Source organism: Gracilinanus agilis, chromosome 3, assembly GCF_016433145.1.
Source record: "Gracilinanus agilis isolate LMUSP501 chromosome 3, AgileGrace, whole genome shotgun sequence".
Classification (NCBI taxonomy): domain Eukaryota; kingdom Metazoa; phylum Chordata; class Mammalia; order Didelphimorphia; family Didelphidae; genus Gracilinanus; species Gracilinanus agilis.
In genome coordinates, this window is record NC_058132.1 from 24,362,129 (window position 1) to 24,374,392 (window position 12,264).

General features: G+C 39.9%; 1 protein-coding gene across 1 annotated transcript in view; it reads left to right on the plus strand.

The window, feature by feature from the left end:
* The window catches only part of LOC123240864 (zinc finger protein 91-like), a 135,668-nt gene extending 123,671 nt beyond the window's left edge, over nucleotides 1-11,997 (plus strand). Inside the window, exon 3 of the mRNA XM_044668577.1 lies at nucleotides 10,935-11,997. Coding sequence (XP_044524512.1) covers nucleotides 10,935-11,997 — 1,063 coding nt within the window. The remainder of the gene's footprint in view (nucleotides 1-10,934) is intronic.
* The last annotated feature ends 267 nt before the right edge of the window (nucleotides 11,998-12,264 follow it).

Genomic DNA, 12,264 nt, shown 5'->3' on the forward strand with positions numbered 1-12,264 from the left:
AAGGTAAAAATCTGAGACTCCTCTTCTGACTCCTTTTCAGATCCCCACCTTTTCTTAATATTCTCATTGGAAAGCTTTGAGTCCTTAGCAGACCAGCAGTTACCGAGTTAAAAATTTCTCTCCTTAAGAAGCCTGAACTCCAAAAAATATATTACTTAGATAATCAAGGCTGGAGACAGACAAAGCTAGACAAGACTTTATCTGACCAGGTACAATCCTGTAAATCAAGAGTACAGGACTCAATTAGTTAGGATCTCTATGAAATATATTTCTGCTCCCAGAATTAACCTCCTACTAATTGGTGGTTGGAATTTGGCTTTTGACCCTGTACCTATCTCTCTACTTTTTAGACTTTAATGGGTTTTTGTACAATTTGTAACCCCTTCACAGCTGTGATTCTTTCTCTGTGCTCTTTGTGTGAAACAAGTATATATTAAACTCAAGACTCCATGGCAAGTTGGTGCAGTTATGAACTAAACATTTAGTCTGACTGTTCTCATTCAAAATGATGCCACTAAACGCCACTCAGAACCCCCAGAAATATAGAGCTGGTTCTCTATACTGGAGGAGAGGGGGAGAGTTTGTTGTATCTTAAGGAGCAGCTGACCTGTGAGAGTGGAGGATAGGATGGACCAGAGGAGCATCAGGAAACGAGTCCCAGGAAAAGTATCCGAGGCTAGTTTCCAATGAGCATGGGCAGAATACAAGCTCTGCTGTGAAATGGGGCTCCCTCAGTGGGGATTGTTGCATTTCCATGGTGAGCATTTATATCATGGAAATTACCAAAAGGTACCCATCTTCTACTTAGATTGTCTTTTTGGTTGTTTAGATTTAAGCAAACGATGGAGAAAATGTTAGTAAGGCACTGAGAAGTTTATGTGTCCTTTTTTTTTTGTTTGGACAGTCAGTTGTTTTACATTGATATTTATAGGGCATACCCTGGACTACTGGGAATAGCTGGAAAAGCAAAGGTCGGTTGGGGTGAACTGGCAGGTTTAATTTTTGAAGTTTGCCCAGACTATAACCCAGACCTTCCTAGGCTTGTAACGTTGAACTGGAAAGACCTCCAGGAATTGATGCAGAGCGAAAGGAGCAGAACCAGGAGGACGTTGTACACAGAGACTGACACAATCCAATGTAATAGACTTTTCTACTAGCAGCAATGCAATGATGCAGAACAGTTCTGAGGGACTCATGAGAAAGAAGCTATTCACATCCAGAGAAAGAACTGTGGGAGCAGAAACACAGAAGAAACAACATTTGCTTGATCACATGGTTTGATGGGGACATGACTGGGGATGTAGACTCTATAAATGATCACTCTATTGCAAATTAATAATATGGAAATAGGTCTTGATCAATAAAAAATGTAAAATCCAGTGGAATTGCTCATTGGCTATGGGAGGGGGGAAGGAAAGAACATGATTCATGTAACCCAGTGATTCCCAAAGTGGGTGCCACTGCCCCCTGGTGGGTGCTGCAGTGATCCAGGAAGCGGTGATGGCCACAGGTGCATTTATCTTTCCTATTAATTGCTATTAAAATTTAAAAAAAAATTAATTACCAGGGGCGCTAAGTAATTTTTTTTTTCTGGAAAGGGGGTGGTAGGCCAAAAAAGTTTGGGAACCATTGATGTAACCATAGAAAAATTTTCTAAATTAATTAAATAAAAAAAGAAACACTCAGAACAGACTCTATGTTCTGGTTCTCATTTTGGAAAATTTAATTCCCTCAATGTCCTTAGAAGACATGAAAGTTGTGAAGGCATACTTGTTTCTTCGCTTTCATCAGAATGTTGTTTGAGATGTGGTGCTAATAAGCACTACCTCATCAGAGAGCTCCTTCACGTTGCAGGGATTTATTTACCTTAAATGTTTCTCTTGAGTCTTATGTTTGTTTTTCAAAACTACTCTGTTCTAGTCTTTTCCTCAGGAACATTTGAAAAGGACTTATTTCATTAAAAGTTCATTTTCCTTGTCATTGGTGTCCCTTTTTTTATTTTTAAATTTTATCTTTATTTTATTTCAGTAACAAATTTACACATAAGTTTTCCATGGTGACATGATTCATTTTCTCTCCCTCCCTTCTTCCCTACCCCCTCCTAGAGCTGACAAGCAATTCCACTGATTTATACATGCATTACCACTCAGAATCTTATTTCCATATTATTCATTTTTTTTACTTCTTTTTTTTTTTATTTTAAACCCTTAACTTCTGTGTATTGACTTATAGGTGGAAGAGTGGTAAGGGTGGGCAATGGGGGTCAAGTGACTTGCCCAGGGTCACACAGCTGGGAAGTGGCTGAGGCCGGATTTGAACCTAGGACCTCCCGTCTCTAGGCCTGGCTCTCAATCCACTGAGCCACCCAGCTGCCCCCTATATTATTCATTTTTGTAAGAGAATAATCTTATAAAAATCGTGATCCCTTTAGTATAGCAGCCTTTGTGCCAGGACTGGACTTCTGGGTTTTTTGGCAGGGGGTAGGGGTACCCTGCTTTATTTAAACCTTGGTTACTAGGGATCTTGTGCTGACCTATAGGGTTGGGCCTCCTCTGAATCTTTGAAGTTCAAAGGCTAAACCTTCAGGATCCTTTTGGTCATCTTAGGACAAAGTGCTGGGGACATTGAGGCTCCAGGCCTGAGGGGTCTTCTTCTCAGTACTGCTGCACCCAGGCTGATGTCTGCGTCGTCTCCAAGGTCCCTGATGTGCATTTCTGATCTCACTCGGGTTTTCTTGGAAGATCCTTTTACTTCTGGGGCCTATAAAACAGAGCTTTGTATGCCAGGTGCCATTTTTGGTTCTCTGCACATTCTGGGCATCTGCTAGATGGTGTGTGCTTCCTGGTGTTGGCTTTTCTGCTGGTTCCCCTTCCTCTGATCCATGAAATTCTTCCTGATTTTTTTCTATACGGGAAGAAGTCATGCATTGTAGTATCTCATTGACATTCTAGATCATTTGATCTGGTGAAATTTTGAGATTTGTTTCTTTTCTTTTTTTTTTAAACCCTTAACTTCTGTGTATTGGCTCCTTGGTGGAAGAGTGGTAATGGTGGGCAATGGGGTCAAGTGACTTGTCCAGGGTCACACAGCTGGAAAGTGTCTGAGACCAGATTTGAACCCAGGACCGCCCATCTCTAGGCCTGACTCTCAATCCACTGAGCTACCCAGCTGCCCCATATATTTCATTCTTTAGGGGAAAATATCCTCAATTTCTGTGGTCCTGTTTCTGCCTGAACTTATTTCTGTTCTCTTCTGTACTGAAAGAATGTTCCAACTTCTTTGGCTATAGTTGGATGGGCTTCCTTCTGTGCCTAAATGCCTCATTTTCTATGGCCTTGAACCTCCTTTTCTTTCCTTTTGTATTAAAAGAATGCTTCAGTTTCATTGCTGTTGTTTTAATTTGGATTTCCTTCCATTCCTTTCTGTTCCTAAAAAATGCCTCAATTTCTTTGTGTTTCTAGCTTGACTTCCTTCTCTAATTTTTTGGGGCCTTGTTTTCTTACCTGAACTATCTTTTGTTCCCTTCTGTGCAACACGAGTACCTCAATTTCTCCATTAGTTTCTAGCTGGACTTTTTTTTTGTTTCCTTTTGTGGCTGAAAAGAATGTTTCAGTTTCTATAACTTTATTTATTTTAAAACCCTAACCTTCAGTCTCAGAAGCAATACTGTGAATTGATTCCAAAGCAGAAGAGCAGTAAGGGCTAGGAAATGGGATTTAAGGGACTTTCTCAGGGTCACCTATATTAATTTTTTTTCCAATTTCATGTAAAAACAACTTCATTTTTTTAAAAATTCTAAGTTCTAAATGTTCTCCCTTCTTCCTTCTTCCTCCTCTCATTGAGAAGGCAAGCAATTTGATTCTGGTTCTACATATGCAGGGTGACTTTCTTTTTATGTGGACATTCTTCTGTTACTATCCTTACCCAAAATAATGCTTCAATTTCTTTGGCCATTTTTCTATCTGGACTCCCTTCTGTTCCTTTCAGTACCTAAAAAGAATCCTTCAGTATCCGTGGCTACGCTTTTATCTGGCTTTCCTTCTGTTCCCTTCTGTCCATTAAAAAAAAAAAAAGGCTCAATTTCTATATTTGTGTTTCTGGAAGGACCTCTTTCTCTTTCCTTCTGCACCTAAAGGAATGCTTCAGAATCAATGACTATTTTTCTATTTGAAATTTCTTCTGTTCCTTTTGAATCCAAAAAAAACTAACTACCTCAATTTCAATGACTGAGTTACTTTCTTCATTTCTTCTGTTCCTTTCTGTACCTAAAAGCATCCTTCAATTTCTGTGACTGAGTTTCTCTCTGAACTTCTTTCTTTTACCTTCTTTCTGTATTTTAAAAAGAATGCTTCAATTTCTTTGGCAAAGTTTCTGTCTGGGTTTTCTTTCTTTTTTTCCTTCTATATGTTAAAAAAAAATCCTTCGATTACTATGTTCCTATTTGGACTAACTTCTATTCTGGTGATGGCAAACCTATGATGTAGCCATTTTTGATGACACGTGGCCGCAGGCAGCCACATACAGAGAAGTATGGGACCGCATGCCGAGGATGAAACATTTGCTGTAGTGTAGTGTAGACACTCTGTGCACTATAGATGACAATTCTACCTATATTCATTTACCTATTTTGGTTTTTAAATACAGTTATATATCACAATTGTACATTTTTGTTATTTAAACTATAAATATCATGAAATTATGGTTTTTTTCTCGAAGTGATGCACCACCTGAGTTATGCGCGGTTTTTGGGCAGATTTTGACACATCAAGCTCAAAAGGTTGCCCATCACCGTTCTATTCCTTTCTGTAATTAAAAGAATGTTTGTAGGTGCAGTGATTTGAGCACTGAACTTGGAATCAGGAAGACTCATCATCTTCCTGAGATCAAATATGACATCAGACACTTCCTAGCTATGTGACCCTGAGCAAGTCACTTCATCTTGTTTGCCTCAGTTACTTCATCTGCAAAACAAGCTGGAGAAGGAAGGAGTAAGCCGCTCCAGTATTTTTGCCAAGAAAACCCCCAAAATGGGGTCATAAAGAGCTAGACACAACTGAATAATTTTGATCTGGACTTCCTTCTGTACCTAAACAAATATCTCATTTTCATGGTCCCATTTCTACCTGAACTTCCTTCTCTTTCCTTCTGTACTAAAAGAATGTTTCCATTTCTATGCTGTGTTTTTTATCTGGATGCCTTCAATTCCTTTTTGGACCCCCAAAATGAAAATGCCTCAATTTCTATGTCTGCATTTCTAATAGACTTCCTTGTATTCCATTCTGGACCTTAAAAAATGCCTCCATTTCTCTGGCTGCATTTCTCTCTGGACATTCTTCTATTCCCTTCTAGACATAACAAATCTTTAATTTTCATAGCCATGTTTTAAGTTGAACTTTTTTACATTTCGTTCTGTAGATACCAAAATGTCAAGAGCCACATTTCTATTTGAGCTTCCTTCTGTACTTCAAAGAATGCTTCAACTTCCATGGCTATGTTCCTCTCTGGACTCTGTTTCCTTTAGTAGCTAAAAAAAAATTCAATTTTTATGGCTGTCTTTTTATTTGGACATCCTTCTGTTCCCATCCTACCTAAAATAATGCTTCCATTTCTATGACTGTATTTCTATCTAGACTGACTTCTGTTCCCTTCTGTCCATTAAAAAAAAGCCTTCAATTTCTATCTCTGTTTCTAGCAGGACCTCCTTCTGTTCTCTCCTGTACCTAAAGGAATACTTCAATATCTATGACTGTTGCTCAATCTGGACTTTTTTCCTTTTCTTCATGACCTCATTTTGGGGTCTTCTTAGTAAGGAAACTGGAATGGTTTGCCATTTCCTTCTCCAGCTCACTTTACAGATGAGGAAACTGAGGATAAAAGAGTTAAGTGACTTGCCCAGGATCACACAGCTAGGAAGTGTCTGAGATCACATTTGAACCCAAGATCTCTTGTCTCTGGAATCAAAACAGAAAGTCATCTATCTGCCCCACCCCAATTTCTATGGCTGTATTTCTCTCTAAACTTCCTTCTATACCTAAAAGAATGCTTCAGTGTCTATGAGTGTGTTTTATTCTCGGCATCCTTCAGTTCTTTTCTGTATCTAAAAAAAGTGCCTCTTTTTTGATGGCTGCCTTTCTCTCCGACAGTTCTCTTCTGTCCTAAAAGAATGCTTCTATCACTGTGTTTCTTTCTGTTCTGTTCTATACCTAAAAAAAAAAACCCAACTGCTTCACTGACCCTCTCATCTTTTCCTTTATTATTTGTTTTTTCTGGCTTACACAGATAAAAGCATACATTCTATGCCCAAAGAACGTACAGGGAGGATAGCTAGCACACTGGATGATAGTCAGGATCCAAAAGGATCTACTTCCACTGGAGAACTGGAAAAAATTCTACAGGAGAGCAAAGATAGCAAACGTTCTTCACAGTGCCTGTGACTGCAAGCTCATTGTGAAGTCGGTAGGGGGAAAAGAAGAGCCCAAAATGCTATTAGCACCAGGGACCTGCATGGATAGGGGCACAGCTTCCAAAAATAAGGATCAGATAGAACTTGTGTCCTCTGATCCTGTCAGAGCTCCTCAGTTCTGGGCTCCATGTGTGAGAAGTCAGAGTGCCCAGAAGAGGGCAGCCAGGATGCTTGAAAGATGCTTGTCTACTGGTCCTGTGAGGATTGTTGGAAGTAGGGATTTAGAGCATAGAGAAAAGACTAAAAGGAAAAAAGAGCTGCCTGCATGAAGGGGAAGGGCTGTCCCGTAGAAGAGGGTGTTTAGCTATAGCGATTAGAACCAGTAATAACAACGCATTGAGCTGGTAAGGGGCCAAATAAAAAAAAAAAGTCTTTCTGACCAAATTCCTCAAATTTACAGTGGTCTCAAAAGTGAATGGGCTTCTTTGAAAGGTGGCAGGTCCTCTTTAGAAGTTTTCCTTTAGAGGCTATGGCTATCTCTTGGGTATTTGAAAATGGAGAGCTGGTGCATTGTTTGGGCTTGAACCCTCTCATTTGAATTCTTCCTGCAAGGGAGAATATAACCCCTAACATGAGCAATGATTTTTTTATTTGACAAACCTCATGACATTTTTCTTATTCCTCATTCTTGACCTCTCTGTAGCAATTATGGTGGCAGGTTTCACTCTCAGCCCTGATATGCCCTCCCCTTGGGGGGTTTTGTGGTCCTATTCTCCCTTGGTTTTTCTCTGACTTAGCCTGACATTCTTTAAGCTAGGAGCCTCCATGGTATAAATATGAAAAATGATAAATGCTTGTATAAATATATAAATTACTATTTTAATTAAAGCCATGCTGATAGATAAAATCATTAGACCACACGCTTGTAAGCATTCAAACCTGCCGCCTCCAGAAGCGCCTACTTGCCCAAGAGACCACTTCCTCCTAACCCAGGAGATTTAAACCCTCTCTGCGTTGACGTAGACCTCCCCATGCCCCCAAAGACCCGGAAACGGAAACAGCTGGATCACGGGAAATGTAGTTTTGATACATTTCCCATGTCCATAGAAATATATACACGTCTAGATGGCTTTTCCCAATTTTCACTTTTATAATGGATAGAGCACTGGATCTACAGTCAGGAAGAACTGAGTTTAAATCTATCCTCAGACTCTTAGAGCTGTGTGACCTAGAGCAAGTCACTTAATCTCTGCCTCAGTTTCCTCAAATGCAAATGGTGAGCCATGATAGCATCTACCTCCTTGGGTTGAGATAGTAAAAGGGTTTTCTTAGCACAGTGCCTGGCACATAATGATGCTTACTAAATGCTTGCTCCATCCTTTCCTTCTCTTCATTTTCTTGAATCCTCAACTGTGTAATCAGAATGTAATGTGAGGGTCCCTCAAGGTTCTTTCCTGGCTCCTCCCCTCTTTTCCCCTGTATTCCCTTAAATGTTCCAATATGGAACCTTAGAACACTAAAGGATCTGTTGTTTCTCTCCTGCTCCAACACCCTGCTGTCAGAGAGTGCACAAATCATGAGGACGTCTGCTCAGCAAGAGCAAATGCCACGAGAGCCCCTTGGGCCAGAAATCTAATGATGGCCATTCTGTACTGGGGGTTTTCCCTGGGGTCCTGCCTCTTCATTTCTGGCTCTTTGTCACCCTAATATCCAGAAATTGATTGGCCAGAGTAGGAAGACTAGCCAGAGCCTGGAGAAGTCATCGAGTTTCTAAAGACGTCTCATGGAAAATGGGTTGGCTAATAAAACCACACTACCCCTGAATTGTAGGCAGAAAGTCATCTCTACACAGAAAGTGCCAAATAAGTGTTATCCATGGTTAACCTACCTGGTGGTCCTGGAGAAAACCTTGAAACTGTGAACTCTCTCTCTTTCTCATCTCTAAAATAAGGACACCTTTCCCTTTGGTACCTTGTTCCCAGGGCTTTTACCATGATCAAACTCAAAAGCTCTATAAACATGTCAGATAGGATTACTTTTAAAAATATTTATTTACTTATTTATTTTAATAACACATTTCCCCATATTTTCTGAAGTTATATGACTCATGTTATCTCCTTCCCTTCTTCCTTCCCCTCTTCTGGAGCTGACAAGAATTCAGTCTAGGTTATACATGTAGTAGATGATTATTTTTTTTCTTATGATTAACTAGGACTAATGTGTCCAGATTGCTAAGAAATATTGCTAAGAGTTCTTCTCTAGAAATATACCCAATGTTGTTATGGGGGAGTGAATGGTCGCTAATGGGGCCTTGAGCTGGTAACAAGTCTAGCAGGAGGTTGGAGTTGGATGTTATGAAGGATGAGCAAACTCAGCTGGGAATGAACTTGGTTCAGGTCCAAATCCAAACCCTGAAAACTAGGTGCCCAGTGAACCTTCACTGCTAACTGCTAGGCTCCTTTAAGATGTTAGGCAGCCAGCCCCTCCCTGCTGTGGTAACTGCCTCTTATTGGATGGTGGTAGACCGGTAGGAAGTGGGTGCTTGAACTTCCTGCCCCACCAATGGGGTGTATTGAATCTCAACTACTCAGAATTCTCTCTTCTTCCCTATCATCCTTAGCCTTCGTGGTGAGGAAATAACCACAAGATTCTCTGGTTAAAGGCTAAGGGATTTATTGAAACTGGGAAGGAATAGGCAAGGTAAGAGGGCTTTGGTGTTAATAAGCTGTTGCTATGGCCTCGCTGGGGGATGCTGGCAAAGGTCCTAAGAAGGTCTTGGCAGGCCAAGGGCTGGCTGCCCTCGGCCAGAGCTAAGCTGTCTCTGGTCAAGAGATTGATCAGATCTTCAGGCTAATTTAGTTGATAATGAAATAGTTATTGTTGAGTTGCTCTTAAAGAAGGTATCCTAAGTCCTATCCAGAATCCTCCTCCCTCAACCCTCTCCACTCCCACCACCCGGGGCCCAAGGAAGGGGGTAGATGAGTGGACAGGGTGAAGTCTGGGGAAAACGGAACCCGGGTTTGGGTTTTCAGGGGTTCTTATAGTCTCAGCCCAACTGCCAGCTGGCACCTGGCCCATGGCGCATGCCATCGTCAACATTCCATCCAGGGCAACTGACAGGTTTGCCTAAGCTAATATTGCAATGCAAAAACCCTGCATTACAATGTGCATAGACCCTTACACACATACAAACAAATATGTGTGCCTACATAGAAATATATGTATATATGTATATAGAGGATATGTCTACAGCTACAGGTCACTATATTTTATGCACATTCACCATGCCAGAAACAAATTTTAAAAAATCTAATCACATTCTGAATAAAAGTAATTTCTACCTGATGGAAAATCATTTAAACCACCATGCTCTGCCGCACTCATCCCCATGTCCTCAGAGGTGACCATTTACCCAACAAAGTCTGTGGTAACATTTATAGTAACTTTAACCTCCCCCCCCCAAAAATAGGTTAAAATACATCTTTGTGTTAACATTCCCAAACAAGAGTCATTATTCTATTCTAGATAGATTCACAAACATTTATTAAGTACTATAGGCCTGGAACAGAAACTATGAATCAATGAATCAATATTTATGATATGTCTACTATGTACACTGAAATAAAAAGGCATTAGGAAAGGCTTCCTGGGGTTGATGGGGTTTCATGTGGTACTTAATGGAAGACAGGGAAGTCTGTAATTGGTACAGAAGACCCAGAGCATTCCAGGTATAGAAGATAACCAGTGAACATGCATGGAGTGGAGATAGGGAGGTTCTTCTTTGCTTGACAGCCAGGAAGCCAGAAACCTAGAAAGGGTTATTAGACTTAGAAAAATATTATTTCTCAATATTTCTAGAGATACTAAAAAGGAGCTTTCAAAAAATGTTTCCACCAGGTACCTATCTTTCTCTGGGTACCATTTTGAGTTGCAGTCTTTCATCCTCAGTTTCCTTTCTCAAACCTTAGATAACCAGATACATTTGTATTTTATATTATTGTTTTTCAGATTTGGAGACAAAGATAAAGACCTCAGAAGCAACTTCAAGAGAGAATGAGTCAGAGGAAGAATCATCCAATAAAATAAAGATGGAAAGTTTTAGCAGTGCTGATGACCAATCCTCTATTTGTGGAGAATGGAGGGAAAGTGAGAGCCAGGTAAAAAGTCAGGAGTTAAAACAGGAGACTGATGTAAGAAAAATGCCCAAACGCCAGAAGATTCAAACGAGAGGCAAAACTTATAAACATGAGAAACGTGGGAAAGCCTCCCCTCAAAATTCAGAATTTTCTGAACACCAGGAAACCCATGCCAGTGAGAAGGTTTATGAATGTGATGAATGTGGGCTAACATTTACTCGCAACTCGAGATTTATTCAACATCAGAAAATTCATACTGGAGAGAAGAAGCCTCATAAATGTAATAAATGTGCAAAAGCCTTCAATAAAAAATCAACCCTTTTCAAACACCAGAGAATTCATACTGGAGAGAAGCCTTATAAATGTAATAAATGCACAAAAACCTTCACTGACAGCTCGACCCTTTTCAACCACCAGAGAATTCATACCGGAGAGAAGCCATATAAATGTAATGAGTGTGGGAAAGCTTTTACTCAAAATGCAACCCTTTTAAAACACCAGAGAATTCATACTGGAGAGAAACCATATAAATGTAAGGAGTGTGGGAAAGCCTTCACTCAAAATTCAACCCTTTTAAACCACCAAAGAATTCATACTGGAGAAAAGCCTTATAAATGTGATGAGTGTGGGATAGCCTTCAGTCAGAGGTCAACCCGTATTAAACACCAGAGAATGCATACTGGAGAGAAACCTTATAAATGTAACACATGTGGGAAAACCTTTATAGAAAGTTCAAACCTCGTTCAACATCAGAAGACTCATACTGGAGAGAAACCTTATAAATGTAAAATTTGTGGGAAAACCTTCAATCAAAACTCGACCCTTTTCAACCACCAGAAAACTCACACTGGGGAGAAGCGTTATAAATGCGAGGAGTGTGGGAAAGCCTTTACTCAGAGCTCAACCCTTATTTCTCATCAGATGATTCACACTGGAGAAAAGCCTTATACATGTAGTGAATGTGGGAAAGCCTTCCGTAAAAACTCAACACTAAATGAGCACCAGAAAATTCATACTGAAGAGAAGCCTTGTAAAAATGAGAAATGTGAGAAAGTCTCAAGTCAGACTGCAACCCCTGTTTCACAAAAGACACTTCATACTGGAGAGAAGCCTTATAAATGTAATGAATGTGGGAAAGTCTTCTCTAAAAATTCAATTCTTATTAAACACAAGAGAATTCATACTGGAGAGAAGCCTTATGAATGTAATGAATGTGGGAAAGTCTTCACTCAGAGCTCAACCCTTATTAAACACCAGCGAGTTCATACTGAAGAGAAACCTTATCAATGTAACGAATGTGGAAAAGTCTTCAATCAAAAATCTAACATGATACGACATCAGAGAACACATACTGGAGAGAAGCCTTATAAATGCCATGAATGTGGGAAAGCCTTTATGAGAAAGTTCCTATTGATCTCACACACAAAGAAACATAATGGAGAGAAGAAGAAAATGTAGAGGATGTGGATGAGCATCCTCTGAACAGTTAAATCTTATTGTACATCTAGATATTCACATTGGATAGAGACCTTATTAGAATAATGAAAGCCTTCATTCAGAACTCAGCTCTTAAGGACATCACAAAATCCATACTGGAGAAATGAGAGCTTTGTAAATATAAGAAACATGGGGAAACCTTCTTGTGTTTTTAAACATGGGAAGATTCTTCCCAGAAAATAGCCTTGTTTTAATGAAATGAGTTTGGGAGTGCCTTCTATGGCAGAT